Genomic DNA, 24,637 nt, shown 5'->3' with positions numbered 1-24,637 from the left:
GATTTCTATTACATTTTGTCTGGCAGGGCACCACTTCAGCCTTATTTTCATAAGTGTCTAATTATTGCAGTGAATAAGGTCAGAAAGTGTTGCCCAAATATGAATTGCAGTTTTCATGTGACCCCCAACGCCTTCACACCCTCGTAAGGCAGAGACAGGAGAGCTGGGGAAAAGGCTGAAGAGATCAGTACTGGATCCAGCAGCAAGCAAGAAATGAATGTCACAGCAAGCAGCTTTTCCCTTGGGAAGGGTTTCCAGCAGACAAGAGCCCCTGGCAAGCAGCGTGGCTCTGGCACCGTCCCCAGGGCCACCAGGCCCTGCTCTTAGCACTGCCCACCAAGAACCAGCCTTGGTTCACTACAGGCTTCACTTCACAGGGTCACCCAAATTTCAGCAGAGCATGCATTAGGCTGTTCATGATTGCAGAATTCATTCATTCTCCCAAAATCCATTAGAGAGAAAAAACCAAAACAGATCATAGTTCAATTGCTAGGCTTTCTCTAAGTATAAAAGGCAATTTTGGAAATTATTCTTCTAAATTATCTCAAAATAAATTATAAATAATTTTCCAGTGTAAATTTAAAGGTGACTTTCAATTTGACAATTTAAAAAAAATAGTGCCATGTAATTTTCTAGAACTGCAGATTTTAAAAATACTACTAGAAAATAAGTTCATAGTTCTTATCTTGTCATCTCTACTTGATGAGGTTAGGGAGGATTATCATTTGAGTAGGTTTTATTGATTCCATGCATAAGAACTGGAACTTCAGAGCACAGGGCAAACCAGAGGTACACAAGTTCTCTAATTACTTTTCTAAGAATATTTTTTATTTTGGTTGCAGTCAAAAGCCCCATTCCTAAATGCAGAATGGCATCCAAATGTTGACTCAAGCAAAAATTGAAAGATAGTTAGGTGAAGCATCTAAAATATGCTTTTCTAAAATATGATTTTCTTCATGTTAGAAACCCTAGAAAATATTCTGTTTAAAGAGGAAAGGGGAGTGGAAATCAATCACTATTCACACACAAGGTAGACAAAGGTGGGGCTACCTCATGAGAGAAACTCAATAGTAAACAAATAAAATTCAAGTCTAAAATAGGGCAAGGAACAGGATGGGAGATCAGCAACTCCTTTGCAATATCTTAATATCACTGGCCACACTGAAGAACCAGCTTACCCCCAGGGGCAGGTTCTCCTTCAAACTAGTATTTAAAATAATCAGCAAAGACTAAAAAACCCCAAACCCTTAAGTCTCTGCTCTTCTTAGGCAGAGGAATAATATAGGAGGAATAGGTTCTGGCCATGAAGATTTACAAATGAAAAAAAAATGTCTATGGGAAGAAAACCAAGGCCAAAACAAACCGAACACCACTTGATACCACAACCTAACACTAGGAAAGAACACTTGAGAAAGCTTACTTTCCATTTTTACAGTCACCACCTGATTTACAGCATCTTTTACCCATATTAACAATGATATACTTGAAGTGGAACATTGAAATGTCTTGATCCTGTGAAATTTATAGCTTTGACTCATTGCAGTCTCTATCATTTCAAGATCTGAGTGCTACACAAAGCAATTTCTGAGCATCTTTCCCATGTGCAGAGCTGCTGTCCGTCCTACTGGGACAGGACTACATGTCTGAGAGGAAAACCTGAATATTAGGAACTTGAGGCAAAAGCATGAAAAACTAGACAAAACACTGTTACTGTGTAAATCCAGGGTCTTCTCATATCTTAAATACTGCTTCCCAGTATTTTTTGATACTTGAAATACCAGAAGATGTGTTCAGGTTCATTTTTGCACATATGTGTGCGTATTTGCTACAAGCAAACACACAAACACTGTGCAGGAGAACAAGACTTGGAGCAGCTACTAGCTGAGGTTCCACAATAGCTGATCGAACACAAAAATCATAGGCAAAACCAAAGGGCAAGATGATACTGAATAAAATGCTTCAACAGTGTGCATGAAATAACCAAAATAAGATTTAACCAGTTATGTGGTTAAATTTTCTCATTAGAAACTGTAAATAGAAAAAGTTTTCAAGATGTAAAAATCCCTTGGGCTACAAAACACCCAAATTCTGCCTGCAGCTTAGACAAATTTCTGACTCCTACAACACTGGAAGGCAGGAGAATAGTCCAGGGAATCATTGTTACATTCCTTACTGGGTATTGTCAAGCAGAACACACTGAGCCAACAATACCTTTCATTTGGCCTGGAATGGCTGCTGTTACCTTCTAGAACTTTCTCAGGGAATTGCCTTGGCACACTGGTTTCATTACTAGTGCTTTCTTTTAATCTACACTCTTGAGATCACAGCATTATACTTAACCTTATCTCTTCCTTTTGGCCTCATTACCACTTGATGATATTCAAAATTCACATATTATTCCATATCTTTAATTACCTTGCCTTGCCTACCTTTAATAAAATTGTTTCATCTCAAATACAAAGCACTTCTTTTTGAATACAATCAACAATACTTTTTCTTGAATTCTCCTCAACCTAATATTAATTATATAAGCTACCTACCACTAAGTTTTACCTCTTTAAAAATACCCATATTTACAAGGTAAACTGATAATTCTTATTTAATTTTTTTCTTGGTAAATAGGAGTCATGTCTGAGTGAACTTTGCATTTTTTCTGCCCATAATTCTGTTCCATTTCTCATCTCTTTCTCAAAGATTTTAGTTCTGTTTTCAATTCCTATTTCCTACAATCTCCCCAAGTTAAAAATGAAATTTAACAAATCTATTATTTAGTCACATCTTCCATGTAAATATCTCAAAAAATACTAAAAACAGATCCAAAGTTGTATAAAGCTGGGCAACAGAACAGCAACTACATTCTTAACAGATGCAAATGGCAGATAAGAACCTCAAAGTATTTAACAAAAGGTTGCTCTAATTACAGACATTATTGTAGAGCAAGAAAATTTAGTGTTTACAAAGGAATTTATGGACCAAAAGCAATTCTCCAGTTTCATTTTGGTCAAACAGTGCGCTAACCTGCAGCAAGTGATAGGGGTTGTCAGTCACTGTCTCAACCCTCCAGCATGAATGGGGAAAGGCAAAAACACAACAAACCAAGCAATTAACAAACAATTAAAGAAGAGCCTTCGTGTCCGCTCCAGTACCAACACAGATGGAAGACCAGCACATCTAAGATGGAAAACCCTCCTCATCTAACACTCTGTATTTCTTTGAAAGCCCACTCAGGTAGTAGCTAAACCTAATTTCAACTAAGATGCAAGAACAGAACCTCAGCCTTGTGTTTTCAACTGCTAACTGCTCATGCTTTGTTGCTACATGAATGATGCCATCATACCAAGAAATACAACAGATGTGCTACACACAGACTGTCATTAAATGAAGTACCTGGCAACATTTTTGCCTTAAGGCAGTGATAAAAAAGTCTTCATGATCCTGGAAGATTTCTGCAAGTGCTTCAACAAAGATGTTGACATGACCTAAAGCCTAATACACAGCTACATCTTGGAAAGTGTATATTTGAATTGCATATGAATACAATTGTAGGAGGTGACATCTTCATCATTAGATAATCCTCTGAAGAGAGATCTAGATGGTAAAATTCTAAAGCAAATTATGAGAAAGCTATGAAAAGAAAACAGAATTATTCATAACCTCAGAAATTAGCAACATAGAAATACTTTACCTTAAAAAAGACAACTAAATATCTGAAGCTATTTAGAGAGTTATTTTCTGGACACAATCCTTTTAAATGTAATATTGCTTATTTGAACTGGTATTTGTAAATAGAAGTTTGATAAAGTAGGGAAAATATTGCACCTAGAACCAATGTACCAGATACTCTATCAATAAAGGAATAAAATTCAGAGAAGCTGAATTACATGCAGAAGGCTTCAGTTGTGGAGCTGAAGAAAATTCCAGAGCAGGAAAAATTTTGAGAACAAGGGTACCCACCTTAAAAACAAAACACAGATCTTTCATTTTCAGCAAATGAAAGTAGTTTCTTCCAATTAGATCTTGTTTGCTTACAGACATTCTTAAAATCTGTATAGTATTACTACTTTTGCCTTGCTACTGTCACTACTTTTTAAACACAGAATTTATGGAACTGCAAAAGATAGCATCTTAGCAGCATCTCCTCCTCTACTGAAGAGAAAGCATTTATTCCCATTACCTGGCTAAAAACCATCAATATCTTTAGTGGAAAAGATCTAGAGAAAAATTATTTACTATATATGGTATTTTAGTGGGTGCCCTTTTTTTAAACCATCTTTCTTATGGTCCTTCTCTACTGTTTGCTGCCAAAGGTAGCAGCAACATAAACATCTTGGTCCTTTGAGCAAATAATCCCATTGTATTTATGGGGCATTCTTTGTTATCAAGTCATCTTGAACAGAAGGACTGATGACTTTTTGTTTTTGTTCAGTCTTCAGGAACTGCACCCCAGAGAACTCCAGCAGGATGCAAGATCTTTCCTTCTAGCCCTTTCTAACTGTGACAAAGCAGATGCCAGCTGAGCACTCAAAGCCCAGCGCTGACCATTATAACTCTTATTTCTGCTAAAGGTGGTTCCAGAGGCTCCAGGGCTGTTCACAGGCAGAGAAATCACCAAGCTCCTCTTCCTGCTGTTTTCCCCATCCATATATAAATACACATTTCTGATCAAAATGTCTTTGCCAGGTGCAAGATGCTGACCTTTCTAATCAAAATGCAACTCTCTCACCACTGTCTGGTTTGCACACCTTTTCCTTAGGGCTCAGTTTCTTTTAAAAAAAACTTCCAAAACACACACATCTAAAAACACACACCAAAAAAAAAAAATCCAAAAGAAGGGAAGCCTTGGATGCAATTTTATTTATTCTCAGAAACATTCCAAGCATTATGAAATCATTTGTTTTAAAAAGTGTCAGGAATAACAAAAAAAAAAAAAAACCAAGGTTGTAGTGAATCTATATTGGCACCAAGGTACCACTGAGCACTTTGTTACATTCTATCCTCTGGCTTTCCGGATCAAGTTCCCTGTCACAGCATAAGCACATGCCAGAAAAGTAAATATATTGATAATTTGCAGAGAGACCTATGATTTCCTAATTGACATGAGGCTTCATTTTTAAAATGCTTTGGTCTTGATTTTTAGAAGTATTATAATTTCCTCTTGTTTAAAATAATGACAAGTATTGGTACAAAGCCATCCCTGAAAGTCACACTTACTGGCCACACAGAAGACAAGCAATTTGAAAGGCCATGTCTGATCTCTTAGTTTTGGTGCACCAGAAAAAAACCACAGGAAAATAGAGATTGCTCGTGTTATGAATCCAATATTGATAAAAAGCCTAAACATCTGCTACTTTACTTGTAGTTCATCAGACACATAAATGCTTACATGACACTGAAAAATGTTTTAGCATGAAAAAATTGTAACAGCTGAAAGAGAGTTTCTCTCTTCACTCCCTGGGATATGAGCCCTGATTACCTACATATTTAAAGCACCATCACCATACACACCCTAAGTTTTGGGGAACAGTCAATTAAAAAGAGCTGTCATTAATGCTGAGGACAAACCAAGCCAGTATACTGCAGTGTTTAAGTGTTTATCAACTGATCACTGTCTCTGCTGTTTACAGCTTCATGTCCTGTACCAGTAAAAAAATCTTCCAAATTTCCCTTTTAAATACCTCTACCTGATGGAAAAATCAGGTGATGACAATCTAGAAGTATCAAACAGGTTCCTCATGCACAACAGGATGAAAAAAATAATTAACTCCATTCAGTAATCATCAAAGAAGAGCTACTGTGCTGGAGCCCTTCGGTTCATTCTTCTACTACATAAAGGCAAAAAAGATACAGAGAAAAACAATTTCCATGCAGTGTTGTCACAGCATCTTGGTTTCTTCTCTTGTTAACTTTCAATACAGACTTCTTTCACAGTTCTGTCTTTACCACTCAACATATACAATTTCCTTATGCTTTAAGGCAATTGATGTTGTTCAACTATTCTGCAAACTGCAAAATAGAGCATTTCTTCCTTGCCACAGAGGTAGAAGCATGGGGGGTTTTGTTACAGTTTTTATCAATTTTTTAACAAGAGCACAGATATTCTTATCTGTCCATTAGCATTTTATTGTAAATGGAGCAGAGATTCTGTTGTTCAGCATACAGCTTGGATTAATTTACTGAGTATAAGAAAGCTATAAAAGAATATAAAACTCAAAATATGAAAGCATGATTAGCTTTTATCTTTCTAATACTATTTTACATAAATAAACTTTATTACACTTTAACCATTATTAGTTGGAATTTTTTTCAGATAAGAAGTAATTCAGATGCAGTCAATGATTTTTATAGCTAGACAGGCACAGCCACCATAGCAAACACGAACACCATTGCTGAGTTTTATCTCACATTTAATGTACAAAATCAAAAATATGAAAAAGAAGTCATCAAGATGTTTCCCTTTTCCAGGCTTTGAATTAAAGACAAGGTCTTGATCTTGCTAATGTGCATCATGTAATTTTTTCATTCTAACTAGATCAAATCACTTCCCAACTTCAATGGAATTCCTCATTCAAGGTCAGGTCCTTTTGTGTATCTTAGGGAACAAATCCACAATACATCTTTGCATCTTTTACATCTATCCAATCCAAAGTACTGTCAGTGGGGGAGTTCAGGGATTAGAGCTAGTCAGCTGGTAACACACTGTTTATAAAATAAGTACACATACTTAGTACAGGTAATAAATTGCTGGTAGATATAATAGCATACTTTATAGCAATTAGCAATTTTAGAACTGCTTTTATGTTAAGGATTTCACTAAAGCAGGGACAGAAATTAATATTTTTGATAACATCTTGCTTTTATTTAAGTATGTTACAAGCTATCTTTTAGAGTAGACTTTGAGCTTGAAAGTAATGAATATTCAGAAAAACAATGGAAAGATGTAACTGAGAAAAACCAGCTAACTCTGAAAATAATTATATTTTAGTTGATGCTGAAGTCTTAAATCAGCCAAGGGATTGCAGTAGAGACAGCAATAAAAATTGTTTTTAATAAATTAGTTATTAATAAATGCATGATCATGCACTTAAAAAAAAATAAAAAAGCCAAACAAAAAAAACTTCTACCTATTAAAAAGTTCTTTTTGAAGGTCCTAGAGTAGGGCTAAGGAATCAGGACTGAGAAACAAATAGCTCCTACAGTCTGTACTCAGTAGCAGCATCTGGGTACACACAAATTCCAAAACCAGATGCTGTGAACCCTCTGGAGCCACAGGTTATCCCTCTGTGGAGCAGAGAGCTCAATGTGCAGCTTGGCTGTGGCTGATGATACACATGTTCAACAGCCAATACTGCCTGGAATTAAATTATTTTAAGAACAGTTGACATGCAGAAGAACAGAGAAGATTCCATTCTTCCCAAACCCAAAAACATGAAAATAAAATGTAAATATTTTCACATTACCCAGCATTAGTTGATCTTCATGTAAACATAAAAGATTACTATTTAAACTCTACATCATTTATTGAATGTTTTAAGACCTATTAACACACTGATAGCCCACCTTAAATTCATTCAAAATACTTTTAGCTCCAATATTCTCCATTGCTTCCCCAAGCCAACTTGAAACAAGAGGTTCTAGGATTCTTGCTTTCTTTCAAACTACAGAGTTTTCATTTCATTTCTTTTAATTATGTTAAAAGCAATAACAATTTGGAAACATTTCACTGCTACTTCATTGGGTATTACCACTACACCAACCTCCACATGCATCTTGACAAATGAGGCCCATCAGAGTTTTGTCAGATTCTTGCTGATAAGGCAGGCACATGCTTTAAAAACATGTTTATCTTTCTACTTGACAACTATACAAAACCATCTTTTTCCCCACAAGCAATATGAAAATTTTGCAAACCAGCTAGGTATTTAAGCAACAGAGTTCTCTTTAATGTCATACTGTGCCGAGGTGTGGCACTCTTGAGGTGTTAGGTAATATCAAAGACAATCTCAGTAGTCTCTCTCCAAATGAAAATTATTGAACTCAAACTCTATGCCAACACTACACACATACCAGTTTTTGCAGAGACTGACAACAGGTATAGAAGAAAGATTCCCAAGGAAGAAACAAAAGTCAAAAAAAGGCTTTTCTCAGCATCTTATGCCAATCTTTATAAAGGCTCTTTGGCAGATAGGTAAGGATTGCTGAAACACTCAACTGTCACAAATTCAATCTCCATTTCAAAAGGAACTCAAGGCTGCATTAGCACTACAGGCAAGTACTTTGGGACTTCTCAAAAGCACTCATACAGCAAGCACTGTGAGAAATATAGTGAGTGCTTACTCACTTATAGCAAAAATTTTTAGAGTATTTTCAGACTCCAGTCTGCCTATAAAATAGGCAGTGCACCTTAGGCCTGGGATTTTTGAATGACACAAAGAAAGCAAGGCCATCAAGAGTCTTTAGCCATATTTTAAAACAATAGGCAAGGTCAAATCCAGCTGTTTAACATCCTTTTATAGAGATCATGTTTGTTTTGGAGCCATTACTTGTTAGCTCCCAGTTAAGAGGTTTTACCTCCCTTTCAGATCCATTATACTTTCACAAGCAACAGAAATGTTGGTAGGTATGAACCTCCCTGGGTAACAACAGACCAACTGAGTAGTAAGACTAAGTAGATGGAAGCCTTAAAATAGTAAGATATTTACTTTTGAAACACGAATTGTCAATAATATACATATAAACCTTTTATACTTGACACTGTCTGATGCAACATTAATTCAAATAATTTTCTGAAGAACTTCTTCAAATGCTGCATAATCACAAATACACATTTTCCAGGTAAGAACTGTTAGTGTCACAGGTACATTATCAAGCACAAGAGACATACATCAACAGTTCATTATTTAGCACTGTACATACACATAGGGAGCTTCACCCATGTACAGTTGATTACTACTAACTCCAGACTTGTGCTTAGCAAAGTTACTTTCTTTCTGAAATGATCTGAAGCTTTGAGTGCATGAAGAGTTATGAAAGGTAACTGAAGTTGCTTTGGGAGCCAGAGAGCAAGCTCATCTCATGAGAAGCACCCCACAGTAGCTTGCACCAATATCCCTCCCCCAAATGTGAGAAAATAGTCCATCCTTAGGCTTATATTTATATCAAAACAAATAAATGACCCACAGAACCCATCTTAAGTTGTAGTTATCACATTTTTCACTCCTCTCCAACAAGTGATAAAATCAGAAGGGCCTTGTGAGGTGACACACCATGGATAAGACGTTCAGCGCTTCAATGAGATACGACACACGTTTCTGTGACTAACACAGCTTAGCTTGGATCACAGTCACTGCTGTTCTGGGCAAACCTATTTATACTGACAGAGCAGAGAGCCAAAATGGTTGCTTTGTAATTAGTTCAGGCATGTTTGAATCCAGAAGGGAAACTCTTTTAGTTGATTTTCCCTGGGAATACTACAACGTTCCACTACGGCTTCACAGTGTAACCATGAAGATTAAGAAAGGCTCCCCATTCACCTAGAGAAATAACAAATCACAGTACTGAATTGTTCTCCTACATCTTGGCTTTACTCTGAATGCACTGAAATGTTTGAAAACACTTTTTCTGAAAATTTGTCATCTGTAGAGTCAAAGGCATTCCTGGCAGAAAAAGAAAATCTTGTTGAGGGCAAAATTCAGTCAAGAAGACTGTAAAAACCTAATCCACACCTTTGAATTTGGACTGAATATCCATCACTTAAACATCTTGTAAATGACCCAATTTGTTTACATGGCTCTGTAGCTTTTTATGGCTTTTCCATAAAGAAGTTATTATATCCATTCCTTTTATTTTGTTTTAAAGCATTTGAATGAGCCCCAGAACCACAAGCAAGTGAAACAGATTCTCTGCAGATGGAAGTGGCCTCATATAACTCTCCACTACCGGTGGAATAGTCAGAACAACACTTCCAGTTTGGAAATGCCATACCTTCACACACAGCAAAAGAATTTCCTGCGCCATATGTCTTTTTTAATGTTTAACTATTGCAGAAAATGAGTGCTGGTTTCCTTGTCAATCCAAGGAGGAACTCGGAGCCCCTAGGACTGATGCCTTGGATTGTTTGGAACAAGGCGAGCACGGCTGGGTGGTTACACAGAGAATTACACTGAGGGAGAAAAAGTAATAAAATAGAAAATATAATCAAACTTAGATATTCTACCTGCTATCATACAATCGCTCATTCAATGAAGCTTCCTAGATAACAGATTAGTAAAAGATGGGGCAACTGAGTTTTGTGAAAAAGATTAACTAAAGATAACAACTGAAACAAGTGATACTGTGCATTTGTTCAAAAATAAGTACCTCTTCCAGCAAGGTCACTTTCCCACTTCATGTGATTTTAAACAAATAATGCTGAAAAGAGGCATAGAGAAGTTAGGAGCTACAGATTGACAGGGAAGGTGTGCTAAGAGCATCTCCAAAATAATTTTTCCAGTGTAAACTACTCTTCAAATGTGACATACCCTAGTATTTTACAAACAGAGAAACTTACAACTTTGCTGATATGCGCCAAGCTGAATAATGGTTTTAAGATGTAGAATACTGAAACTATGAAAAGGGCACCACTCCTTTACCTTTTACTGTTTGAACCTAGTTTGAAGCCCATTTATCAGATTACAGGACCAATTCCCTAATTAACTGCAGCATCTAACTCCTTGCCCCCCCACCTTCCTACATGATTTATTGCCAATTTATAATAAGAATACTACAGCAGCAGCAATGTAAAAATGAATTAACTGTACAGAAAACACAAGCAGCATTGTTTCCTCCTCCCAAGACAACCTTTGCTTTTTCTGAGACAGATAGATTAAGGTTCCAAGAAAAGCCAGATATGGGTGATAAGGGATCCAGCAGCCAAAATTATCACTGGCTATGCCAGACATGTGTTGAAACTAGGAAGACCTCCCCTGCTTTCCTTTAGTAGTACTGTTATATCCAGGGAACATATTAAGATAGGTGTTGGAGAATTTTGCTCAGAAATGGCTTATAGAGTTTTGTTCGGACATGCCATAATCATATACAGCTGATGGAAAAGTAAAGGCAGCTGTGAGGAGCAAATTCTCACAGCCTGTTTCTGTAAACAGCAGAGTTCTCATAACAGGTAAACATTCTGTCCTTGGCTGGTATGGGAAAGCAAAAGTTGACAAACATGGAGGCCTTGAGAACTTTCATAACAGGGTGAGAAAATAAATCTTGGTTTCAATAACAAACCACAGGTATTGAAAACAAAAGGAGGGGTTAATGTTTAATCTGTAACCTGTGATGAGCTCGGATTTTGCAATATGTACAAACTTAATTAACACTGTTATAAAATGTGCTTGGTGGATCAATAAACTGGAGTTCGATGCTGATCAGAGGATGGGTCGTCTCCCTTCGCTTTCTACAGATAGGTACCCAACCAACAGCACTGCTCATCTAGGAAAACCAAGCCCTAAAAAATTAAAACCAAAGACTTTTAATTCCAGTCATAATGCATGACCAAAGGAAAGCCCTGGCCTGCTTGCCTTTACCAAGCTTTATTCAGGATCAGTGGGGAGAAATCAGTACAACAGTGATCAAACTAAGCCATGCCTACATGCTGTTTTAATGCAGTTAATAACCAATTTTAACTAATTCAATGAGAAATTTCAGTGTTTTGGGCTTTTAGGGAGGTAGGAACAGAAGTGACCTTCAGCCTAGAAGAATCTCCTTAAAACCTCCATGTTTATAATGATACCTTGAATGAATTTACCACAAAATGGCAAGTTTAATGAATAATTTATGAGGATTAATTCACTAAAAGGCACATTGCCGAAGGAAAAAAAGAAGGTGTTATTGATTATTCCCTTGCAAATCTCATTCTCAGTAGTACAAAAGGATGCCACTTCATGGGAAATAACCTTTGAAAATTTTCTTATTTTGTTTCTCTTTCTGCCTGTGCTGTATTAAAGGGAGTTAAATTGATATCCTCTTTCCCCAGCTCCAAACACCTGCACGTAAAAATGGCAGAAAGAAAATAAAATTCCGAAAACAAAAGCAGCAGCCATCACTCTGAAGATCCTCACTGCAGAGTTAACCTGCATAGTCTTAAATTAGCTGAGAGAGAGAATGAGAATAATAATCCAGTGGCTCAAAGAGACTTAGCGAAACAGCTGAGGAGTTTTTAACTTCAGCTGCAGCCAGCTCACCTGAGGGTCTGGTCAGCAAAGGTGAGAGCACATTGCCATGGCTTGGGGGTGGCACACACTCATAGCACTCGTGGCAAGAAGCCAAGCAGGCTCTGAGCCCAGGGCAAACATTAGGTCATGCCTATGCAGGGAGAACACCAAAGTCCAACACTGAGGGCATGCTCAGCAAAGAGGGAATAGCTGGAAGAAAACTAATTAAGATCAGAAAAAAACCAGCACTTGCAAACCCTAATGCAGAAGGCTTGCAGGAAATCGAGGAATTATCTGGGCTTTCTCCTTTGTTTATACCAGTTTTTTAATAGTTCCTATACTCTCTGTGTGTAAGACTTTCTCCCAGAGCATCCAGAGTCCTGCCTTTTGTCACCCAGCCAAACAACTGCTGTGGAAACTGAATAAGTTATGGAAATGCAGTGAGTTATTATTGCACGCGTGCTTTGTAAAGATGAGGTACCTTCACACATAAGAAGACTTCTTAGTATGCTGTAGAATTATGAAATTAAACACAAATAGCCCAATGCAACACTGAAGATTTCTTGGAAAAATCTCAGTAGAATAATGCCAAGAAGAGGTGATCAGAAGACATATGAACCCGAAGGCTAAGATGTCTATGGAACAAATTTTCCAGGCATTCTCACCTTAAAATAACATCTTACAGTCTAAGAAAGCCCCTTCAAAAAACCAATTGATATTTTAGCTTCACAATAACACATTATGAATTTTCACTTACCTAATTAAATAAAAGCATTTCACATTCAAACAAGCTGAAAAAGTTCTTCCCAAAAGGGAATGACAGGGCTGAAAAAGTCTTAACATGCAATTCATTTCTCAGAAACTTTGAAACAACAAAGCACTCATACAGACACTTAAGTGCTACTAAAATAACTATGCTTCTATGTGTAAGCTCTATTTCCTTTCTGTTCCAGTAACTATTTCTAAGTCACACTGGTTTCTTCTAAAAGACTACATCTTGTACAGGCCAATTCTTAAGATGCTTACACACCAAGAAGTGTATTTCCCATGGCATGCACTTTGGGACTAAAAAGCAAAGGCAGACCCAAAGGCTCTCTCTCAAAGCTAAGAGCTATCTATAAAGCAATTGAAGAGGCTCTTTTCCAATAAGGGAAGTGGGCTTGCTCAGCACATCCTCTTTCTAGTAACCAGGAACTGCCAGACATAGCAAAAACCAAAAGCAGCAACCACCCAGCAGAGACAGAAACCCCCAAACCACTGCTGTAATTCCCAACCACTGCTGTATGATGTTAACCAGTACTTTGCTATTACATGTCAACTATGTAATAATTAAGACTCAAAGGATCTGGAAAAAGCTCTAAGATATAAAAGACATTATGTTTATAGGAAGACAAAGTTGAACATAAGCTCTTTGGCAATACGGCTGTCCCTGACTCAAGGTATGCCTCATGTTTCTTCTCCATAAAATTCTGACTGACAAACTAAACCCCCCCCCCCAAACAACATGACATAAAGCTTTGAAGTCCAGCTTAGCAACTTAATAAGAACTAGTTAATGCAAAAATAAGATTTGACACTAAATTCCATTCAGGACTCCTTTTTACACTAAATTCCATTCCAACCGTAAAGAAATATATGGATAGGTTGGAATGACTACATATTTGAGACAAGGAGTAAAAAGTCTGTGCTTTTAAAACCCTTATTTTACCTAACAGAAGAAACTGAGAGAAGCAACAGGCCTAAGGAGAATTCCCAAGCATCACTCTGCTGAATGGCAAACAATATGCCAGAAGTCAACTACAAACACAAAAAAACCCGTTTTAAAAACTTTCTTCCCCTGCAATTAGTTGTTGTGTTGAACAGCTTCTCTAATTTGCCACAAGCTTCTGCTTAAAGTCACAAGAGGATGTGCTGTAATTCATTACTTTCCAGGAAAACAGCTTTAAAACATTTCAAAACAAGCCCTGGACTAGGCAGAAATAGATTTGACTTGAAAAAAATTGCATTGCTATCAAGTTTCCCTTTAGATGACACAGCTTATCTATTATTCTTCCTTATCTTCTCAAAACTAAGACAATTTTTGCCAGCCAGCAGTAGTCAATAGGCTGTGCTGGCACTCTTCACTTCAACATGAGCCAGTGGAAATGGCATCAAACCATGATAAAGTATCTTCAGTTATAAGAGAAAACTTTGGAGTCAAATTTTATTTCTGCTTTCAAGCAAAAGGACTGACACTCCCATCTGTAAGGATTCAATGTGCTGCATCACGTGGACATCCACACATTTTCCTGATGTTCAGTCCAAGGTAAAGGAACTTAATCAGAATCCCTTTGTTGTGATGCTGTCCCGCTCCCTGAATTAACTGGGAGCTCTCTCTGGACACAGACAAATCAGGGAATCCTCTCTGTGGTTCAGAGTAGGCATGGCAGTCCACACACACATCGAGGTGATGAGAGAATCCTCCTCTGGCACTTCAGCTACTCACTCAGTTCCAGCTGCATCCACCAACTTTTCCCAAGCATGGCCTGAAATATGCAAGTTTCAAACTCTGTCTCAAGGACACATTTTGGGTTTGGTTTTTTTAAGCTACATGAATCTTTCCCATTTCAGAAGATTTAAGAAATAGATTATGAAGGGTTCAGTTAGTGAAACATATTATTAGGGGTTTTCATTCATGTGAAAGAAGAAGAAAACTAACCTAATTCCTTTTGAGATCTGTGAAAAGGCAGATCATGACTGACACATTACCTGTGCTGCAGAATTTGCAGAAATCAAGTGCTTCAGTTTTCTAAGATGGGCTTCAGCAACTCTGTTTACTGCAGTTCATTCATACTTGAAACTGACTGCAGAAAAATCAGTCCTGGTGAGTTTCTAACTGACCTCAGGTTCTCAGCCTTCTGAAGTCATTCAGTACCACACTTGAAATGTACACACCACATAAACTGTACGCATTATTCCTTATGGCATCCAACAGCAGTTTTTACATTATTTTCTATAGATACATTCATATTTCTCATAGAAAACGTAACAGCTGATAGCTTAGCAAAATTACTTTAAACAATTATTGCATCTTGTTCTAAGGCAGTCAAGAAAATAGATCTAAGATTCTCCTGGCATCTCATGTTGTAATCAAATCCCGATCAAGCTAATAACATCACATAAGCAGGTGCACTCAGGACTAACAGAGTTAAGTCACTAGAATTAAGTCATTCCCAGTACTCAACCTACCAATAGCCCTTTCAGACATTTCTGAAGCTACAGAAAGACTATGAAATATTATGTCAAAAACAGGAGTCAAAAGTAGATAGAAATGAAGAAACTAGAAGTTAACCATCCAATTAATCAAATTCAATATAAGACATTCAGTTTTGTGATTTAAAAGAAACTGAGCATTCAAGTTTTCTTGATTCTTTTCTTCAATATGGAAAATTTGTAGTAAATACCTCAAAGAGCCATAAGAGAAATGATAAAGCCACCTAAGTACGAAAAACCCTCCAAAGCATAATCTGACAAAGAATTGTAGAAATTAAATCCACCCAGATAAATGGGAGCCCTCACTACATGCACCATTTACTACTACTTTACTTTCCCGAAAACTGTTAGCATAAACTTCTTTGATCCTCCAGATGACTATTTATTGAGTGGAATAAAATTAAAACATTAACTATAAATAAGAGTTTTTCACAGAAATCACATAAAATCCCTTGCTGTCAAGCAGAGTTGCAAATAAAACCTGTTAAAAGAAAATCTCACTATAACAGAGGGCAGGCAAATAAAAACATGGAGGTAGTTTTTAGTGGTTTCAAATGGAGCTACATTGGCCCCACAACAACCAACACAGTGAATTTCCAAGAGGTACCAGTAAAACACTGTGTTCTAAAATATTTAATTTACAATTGCAAAAAAAATGTTTAAATATTTGTACTAGGAAATTGCCTCCCAAAATAATATTCACTATGCAGCAAAACCAAGAGAGCTTCTTATGCAAACCATTAGTAAATGAGTCAAACTGCAATTTTGAAGTTAATACAATTCAGCTATTAAATAAGTAAATATTAGTTAATCCTTAAGCACATGCTTTATCCTTTGAAACACAAGCAGTCCCACTGAATTAATAACTGGTCACAGGCATCTTCAGCATCACCTTGAAGCAATAGCTATAGCACCCTTGTGTGCAACTGAGTAACACTGTAATCCATTCCACTGCAAAACTTCTTGGCCACTTAGCAGTTTTACAAGTTGAGGACAGAATTTTTATTTGTAGACTGTGTGAGTAAAAAAATCTCCCTTTCTCCTGACCAGAGATTATTTGGCACATGAACAGCAATATCTCATTCTCATACTCCAGGGAGTTTTAACCTGCCTCTAGCTAAAAGCTATACAATCTTCAGATTGCAGCAGAGTGTAAAAATCACTCTAATTAAATCAAGTAAGAACTGGTTGGACTAGTGTTACTGATCCCCCAAATAATTAAAATCAGTTAAGAAAAGTCAGAGGTTGGTACTTAGCTATACCTAAACTTGTGCTAATTTTTTTAAGTAATTTTTGCAATTCAACAAGTATTAGGCAAACTTAAAGTAAGCTACAAGAGGAATCTGGACAGTTCTGAGTATAAACTACCACATAATACAGTTTCAGGGCAGCTTTTTTTTTTTTTTTTTTTTTTTTTAATAAAATATCCCCTGGCTTTGCAGTTGTTCTAAGACACAGTGAGTATATCTTAGAGCATGCCAAATTTCATTGCAAATCAGTTGAAGCCTGACTTAAGGCAGCTGCATTTCTGATATATGTGAACAGAATCTAGCTTGCACTGTCACATGTACTTACACCTATTTACACCAGTTTTGCTTCTGTGCTGTATGATCTACCTTTTACACTGTTGTGCTCCCACTGTTGCACCCTGGAGGCCTTTTAGGGCCCAGCTGCGTTATCCTGGAATCCCGGAACAAACCTTTTAGAGGAGACTGACAGCATAGCAGGTTTCTTGCCAGTCCTGACAAAGTTAAAGCAAAGCAATGACAATACTCTGCATGTTGATAAGCTCCATATGCACACCATGCAAACTTAAGAGAAGGCAGCATAACAGCCCGAGACATTGGTATATAATTGCCAAGCCCCCTTTGTCACAAACTGGTGCCCTAAAGCCTCTAAACACCAGGTAGGATAGGAAGGGGTAGAAAGTGAGTGATTTCTCACACAGAGCAGATAATTTCCTGTACTGTGCACAAAGTCTGATTGGTTTCCTGTCAGAATAGCCCAGTCTCTAAGTCTTTTGATCACTTTCCTCTGGCCCTTCACAGTTGCTCTGATTAGAGATTGATCCCCACGCTGCTCTTTGATCAGCAGCTCCGGCAGTCTGCAGGTGCCATATATCATCACATTAACAGGCCACAGCAGTATTAATCTCCCCCTTTTAAATTTGCTAGTGCACTGCATATTCTACCCACTCAAAGAACACTTGCAGAGGTCTCTGAAAATTTGATTTGCTTTCTATTAGAAGATATAACATAGAATACTTTTATCTGGGGAGTCCCAAGTTCAAAGTTAAGAGAATTGAATTAGCCTCGAATCTGTGTTTCTGCTTTATTTCATTACAGTTCAGAGAGTTTGGAGAGCTCCCAGCTTGGCCTTTTGTGTTGGTTTGTGCCCAGGGAGAAAGCTTGTTCTAGCTGACATGCTAAGTACTAAATTTTTCAAACACACCCCCCCCCCCCCCCCCCGTCCCCTACATTAAACACCAGGGCTTCCACGAATGTATGCAAACAGCCTTAATTTTAGGTATTCTACAGTAAGTGTGGTTTCATGCAGTATATAACGTTACAGTTTGTAAAGTATTCTTTAAAATGACTTCATAATAGCAGATCAAGAGGAAAGGCGCTTAAAAATCTGAATAATGTAAATCATATGGAGTTCAGAGGCTAAGCAAATTACACACCCCGAAGCTGCCCTTGCTGTATGAAAGGAGTCTTTCTTGCGCAGCCCCAGCCCAGGGGAACTTGCATTTGAGAGTTTTCTAAACATTTCAGGTACACTTGAAAGTTGAAAGTAATTCTCATTTCCTATGCAGGATTAGCTCGTTTCCAGCCCGTACAAAACACCACTCATTCACGCACAGACACAAAAACCCACCCCCCGAGAGCGAAGCGTTGGGGGTACAAAGGTGCGCGGGTCGTTGCTGTGTTTAGGCTGCTGTTTTTCAGTTTGTTTGGGTTTTTAGCAGGGCGAAGCGGTGGACGGGAAGGGGGCACGTTTTGCACCTCAAGCACCGCAGAGGAGGGAGCCGCCGGGCTCCCCCCGCGGCCGCCGAGCCGCTGCCCTTTTTACCCGGGGCCGGCGGGCAGAGCCGCGCTGCCCCCAAGCCCACCGCCCCGAGGAGGAGAGGAGCCGGGAGGAGAAGAGAGGAGCCGGGAGGAGAAGAGAGCTCAGCTCCGCTCCGCTCCGCGCCGGCCGGGCGCCCGCCCCCGCCCTGCCCCGGGCTGCGCAGCGGCGGGCGCTGCGGCTCCTTACCGTTCTGCTCCTTGGCGCCGGAGAAGGCGAACTTGCTGCTGAGGTCGGACTCGGCGACGGCCCCCTGCCTCCGGCCGGCCAGGGCAGATGTCAGCAGGAGCAGCCCGAGGAGGAGCATTGGGCCGGCGGGGCGAGGGGCTCCGGCACAGCAGGCACTGGCGGCGCGGCACCGAGGCCCGGGCGTCTCTCAGCAGCGCCCGGCGCGGGCTGCGCCGCTGGGGAGAAGGCAGCACTGAGCCTGCTCTGGCAGCGTGGAATTGCAGGGTAGTTTCCACATAATCCCATCCAAAACTTTTTCCTAGAGCCCTTTTCTGTGTCTCCAGGTTTTGTTTTCCTTTGGCTTTTTTTCCCCCCTCTCTCTCTTAAAAAGAAGAAAAAAAAAAAAAAAAAAAAAAAAAGGATCAAAGGAAAATCTGGACCCAGACCAACTTCCCAAGGACTAAACAATCCGTGGCCGTGGCGGGCGGGGGTCGGAGGAGCCGGGGCCGGCGCGGAGGAGCGCGCACCTGTCAGCCGGCAGCGGGGGCGGGCGGGGGGCGGGCAGCCCGCGCTCTCGCTCCAGCGCTGCCCTCCGCGCCCGCAGCTCGGCACCAGCGCTGCCAGCCCGGGCCCTGCCTGCCGGCTCCCCCTTCCTCTCTCGCTCCCTCCCTCCCTCCCACGCCCGCCGTCCCATCACGGCGAGGGCGGCACCTGGCGCGGCTGTTGACGCCCCGGGAAGTTGTCGGTGGGAAGAAGGAGCCGGCGGGCGGCCCCCGCCGCTGCCCCTCTGCAGCGGCCAAGTGGCGGCGCAACAGGTGCTGGGACGGGAACCGGGGCAGGGGGCTCCCCCAGCCCCGTGTGCCCCACCAAGGGGGCTCCCTCCGCCGTCCCCCCAGGAGGAGCCGAGGTCCCTGCGGTCCGGAGACACTTTGTGTGTTTGGCAATTAGGGCGAGGTGCTGATTTACCCGTATTTGTTCACTGGGATGTTATTATGGTAATTGGGTTTGTGCTTGAAAACTTGGTGCTTGGTTAAACATTTCGTCTAAAGGATGCCCTTGGTAGTGGGAACTAAAACACTGAGAGGGGGTTTTTAAAAGTCTATGAATGCTTTTTTTCTTTTTTTTTTCCTTTGCTTGTTTGGGTTTGTTTGTTTTGTGTTTTTTGTACCAGAAGTTGTTTTGGTTACCCTGAACTGGGACATCTAACAGTTATATAAGCCGATGGAAACATAGGTTCAACTCTTTGTCACTGTCCCTGGCTTGTTGCACTGCCTTGTGGTTCTGCAACAAGCCAGGGACAGTTACAAAGTAAAGTAACTGTAGTAAAGCAGAGAGGATTGGGTTCCTTTTTGCTGTTTCACCAGAAACCAGAAGTGAGATTATGTCAGGGAGTTTATGTTGGTGAGGGCTAAAAGGACTGATGATGTTGAGCACCCATGTACCTCTTTGCTAGAGATGGCAATTCGAATTTGCTGCAGGACTGGAAATGTGGCAATGTGGTGAGTCTGGGTAACAGCACTGAATGCTAACTGGATACTAGGAGGGCAAAAGAAATAATAAAGAAAAATCTCTTTTTTTGATTGAGAAATTTTGGGAGAGTTTCTCAAATTTTTGACTTCGGCCCCCATAGTTCTAAGGTTGTTTTGGGAATGGATGGGGGACCTATACAGCCATATATATTTTTTGGGGGGGGCTATATAACCATGATATGCTCAAGACATACAAGAGAGAAACTGAGTCTGCATTGCCAGAATCTCAAGCACACACTACATAAATTTCTTATCCTTTGACCCAGCTCTTTCCATTATATAACTGAGCTGATTCCTTGCCTCAGCCAAAGTAACCCTTGAGACAGTGATAAACAACCCCTCTGTTCCTAATAAGTGACATATTTCCAGTAGCAACTGAAAGCTGTCCAGCCAAGCTGGGCTGTCTTCTGAGAAGCAGACTTGGAGCATACCGTAAATAGCAACCCTTCACTTACAGAGCGTGAAGGCAGAAATGTACTGCACAAAGCAGACTACGCAGTTACTTTTATTATTGTTATCCTTATAATTTTTTTGGCTTCACTGTTGTTATTTTAAAATGGAAATAAAAATAGCACGTACAACTTTCTAGGTCTCCTACCCTGATGATTACAAGCAGTGTTTTGGGTTTTTTAAAATCAAATAGATGAAGTATTACACTGTAGCTTAACCTTCATTGCCTGAGGATTTTGTGGGATTCTTTGTGCTTTGGAGTACTGATGGCAAGTTCACTCTGAAAAATATGGACCTAATGTCTTATGTTGTGTACATGAGAAATAAACTATCCATTGAAAAATCTAGGCTGCATCAGACCAGGGTTTCTGGAGGTGCTAGAGCATGCCCAGAGAAGGGCAGCAGGGCTGGGGAAGGATCTGGCACACAACTCTTATGAGTGGCTGAGAGATGTAGGCTTGTTTAGCCTGGAGAAAAGGAGGCTGGGGGAAGGACTCTACTGCACTCTTCAGCTGCTTGGAAAGGAGGCTATAACAGGGTAGGGATTGTTCTCTTCTCCCAAGTAATAAGCAACAGGACAAGGTGAAACAGCATCAAGTTAGGTCAGGGGATGTTTGGATATTAGGAAAAATCTCTTCACAGAAGGGTTCTGAAGCATTGGAAAAAACTGCCTGGAGGAGTGGTGATCATGATTCCTGAAGGTGCCTAAAAGACAGGTATATATGTCACATAGGAACATGGTTTAGTGGTGGACTTGGCAGTGCTGGATTTGTAGTTGTACTTGGTCATTTTGGTATTTTCCAGCCTAAATGATTCCACAATTCTGTCCTGGCTCAGACTTTCCAAAGGAAAATGCAAGAACCCACATAGTGGATGAATATGGAATAACACTGCCTAGGGTGGAAGCTTCCATTCTAAACCTCCTATTATTGAAGGTCAGGGTATATTTTGATCATTGAGGCTTTACTTCTCTAAATAGTGCTTTTGTTGCAAATTCCACACAAAATATCATGTGAGATAATCTCTATCCTTAAATGTGTCTAATCTTCTCTGAAATTCATGCTAAGCATTTATCACCAGCTACGTTTATTTTTAATGTTATTGCTCTCCAGTTTCATCAGGTATATCTGTGTGCTTGGGTTATGAAAATAAATAATTTGTGTTTGCCTCCTTTAACCTCTTCATCTTCTGTGTAACAGCTGTATCACATCCTTTCCCAGCTTGGCATTTTTTGCTATGGTTTTCACATGAACACCTCTATACTTCTAAGGCTTCTCAAGTGCCATCTGTTTTTGCTGTTTTATTTGGGGTGGGACAAACAGAACACAACAATCCAAGTGAAGGCCTAATCTAATATTATATAGTGAATGAAAATAGAATGTTTCATTGTATATAGTATCTGTTGTTCATACCTTTAAGTTTTTGTATGATATGCTCATGTAATAACCCATGGAAGTATTGGCATTAAATAAGTAAATGTCTAGGTAATTATGACAAACTAATGCATATGTAGTTCAGATAAATGCTGCCAGTGCATATTGCATTGCTCATACTGAATTTCACTGGGGACCACAATGCTAATGCAGCTAACAGTTCTGGTGACTCAATTCTGGTGACCCAGTAAAAAATTTCTCTGGATATCATTTTTTTTCTACATATGTTATAAATATTTTTAACTACATAGAGCTTTATGTTCCTAATTTTTCTCCATGATTAGAATTGCACTTCAGTTTTTCTTTTTTATCACTCACCTCACCATAACTCATCTCAAAATTATTTAGTCAACACTGTAGTCTTTCAAAGACTTTTATTCCCCCAAATGTTTTGTAATGTAATGTTTATAAAGTGTGCCTCCATTATTTTTAAACTTAAATATTGCAACATATGTTTCTCTGTAAATTGGGATATTCAAATTGTCTGAGATGCCAACTTTGTTCTGTAGAATAGTCTCACTGATTTGACATATTTTCAGATTGTTTTATGACTGTTTTTTTATGATCCTCATTGAGAACTATCTTTGAAGGAGTTTTTCTTTTACTTGAATAAAATTTGAACTATCTGGATTATCCCACTGGAATTTATTGTGTTGAGACTTAGCCACCATAGAAGGCAACAGAAATTTGGCCTGTTAGGATATTAGAGACTTACTGTGATGCTGTATAGCCTTCCTGAACTATAAATATCCTTGAAATGAAAAGGCATTCTCTCTGATTATTATTAACTGAAAGGGTTACTATTAAAACATACATTCATCACACAATCTTCAAAACCTTCACTTATATCAGCAAATATTTCCCCACACCAAAGTCAAAATAATATGGTCACAGTGCCAACAGATGTGGACAATCACAGACACGTGCTCCCCACCTTGTTCCTTCACCACTTTGCAACAAGAAAGGCTCCCCATTATTTTGGAAGAGGAACAGGCTGGAACAGGCAAGGTGCATAAATGTTCACTGACTGCCTTTATGGTTTGAGCTGATGCAGATATGGACTGCTTTCACGGAGGTCTAAATATCTCAAGTAAGTTCTGTGAGGAAGTGCACTATTTCCTTCTCCTAATATGCTGTTTCAGACTTTTTTCCCCTCCAAAAGCTTTGCAATGACATAAGCATTTCTCTCATGAGAAGGAATAGGATGAGAAATACAGCGTTTGGGGGAAAATAGCAAAAGGCTGAGATACAAACCCATTTTTAGGCATGATGAACCAAAGGAAAATGTTTCTGGAGACATATAACTCCAGAAATGCAGTAACTTCTACCAAATTCATTCTCACAAGAGTCAGAGCTAGACATTTACGTACCTTTGCAAGACTTTGTTTTCCCAACAACCCATTGTTGGGAAAAAGAATATGGATTGATTCACTTTTCTCTCCAAAGCTTGTTTCACTTCTTAATAAAAATAGGAAAAACTATTAATTAATACATATATACTTTTATAATCCCATATATTCTAAATGTACATGTATAATCCTTGTAAGTTCATTCTAAAAGCAAAACAGTATCTAGCAAAATTTAGAATATAATTTAGAACTAATAAATATCTGCTCATCCAGACACACAGGCAAGTGTCCACTTTTGTGAAAAGTGCTCCTGATTTCAGTATAGTTATGCATGAATTACTTACTGGTATAAAAGGGCTGAGCTTTATATGCTTATGTTCATATTATGGAATTATTTTAATTATTAAATTAGTTATTAAATATTATGTTTTGTTAAAATCTTTTTATGGATGAGTGATAAATATGAAAACAGAAACATCATTACAAACATTGATTGCCTTTTAGAAAAGCAATAATAAAATTTTCTACTCTCATGATCACTGAGCAATTGGAAAATAGGCATTTGTACAAATAAACGTGACTCTTCTAATATTACTCATGAGGTACAAAGGCTGTGCATGGAATTGAATCATACCTGTGTTAGAAAGTACTACTGTAAATAAGGTAATTATAAATTTTAGTGGTTTAGTCTTATCTGTTCCTACTGAATTTGTAAATGAGCTGAAGATTTGTTGTCCCATTTCCATGCTGCATTCGAAAATATAATAAAGAAAAATGTGAAGTCCAAAGAGGCTTCAATTCTATTGATGCTTGTGTGGTATGGACTGCTCAGACATGAACAGAGGAGAAGGAACTCCAAACACAGTTTGGTCACCTACAAATGAGCCTTTGAAAACAGATTTCTAAGCATATCAGTGCTGTTCTGCTCGATAGTGCATAGCCTAATATTTTTTCAAAATGTTTCAAACATTTGGGATCAAAGTCCTTATTGTACTTTTGTGTGGTTTCCACTTATAAGCATTGTTTTAGATCAGTCACATATAAGAATTCCAATGATTCAGTCAATTACATTCACATATATAGTCCAAGTTACAATGCAACTTTATGTAAGCTGTGGGAGCTACACCAGGAGACAAGGACAGAGGCCCACTAGAGGTCTCCCAAACTGTGTGAAAGAACACTGCCCACTTCTGGCACCTG

At 38.9% G+C, this 24,637-nt stretch overlaps 1 protein-coding gene across 1 annotated transcript in view; it reads right to left on the bottom strand.

Annotated features, from left to right (window-relative positions):
- Positions 1-19,097, bottom strand: part of PDGFC (platelet derived growth factor C) — a 122,217-nt gene extending 103,120 nt beyond the window's left edge. The window contains exon 1 of the mRNA XM_063156316.1: positions 18,698-19,097. Coding sequence (XP_063012386.1) covers positions 18,698-18,815 — 118 coding nt within the window. The 5' untranslated portion in view covers positions 18,816-19,097. The remainder of the gene's footprint in view (positions 1-18,697) is intronic.
- Positions 19,098-24,637: the final 5,540 nt, after the last annotated feature.

Source organism: Melospiza melodia, chromosome 5, assembly GCF_035770615.1.
Source record: "Melospiza melodia melodia isolate bMelMel2 chromosome 5, bMelMel2.pri, whole genome shotgun sequence".
Lineage (NCBI taxonomy): Eukaryota > Metazoa > Chordata > Aves > Passeriformes > Passerellidae > Melospiza > Melospiza melodia.
Note: the sequence above shows the minus strand (reverse complement) of the source record. Positions and strands in the feature narration are given on the sequence as shown.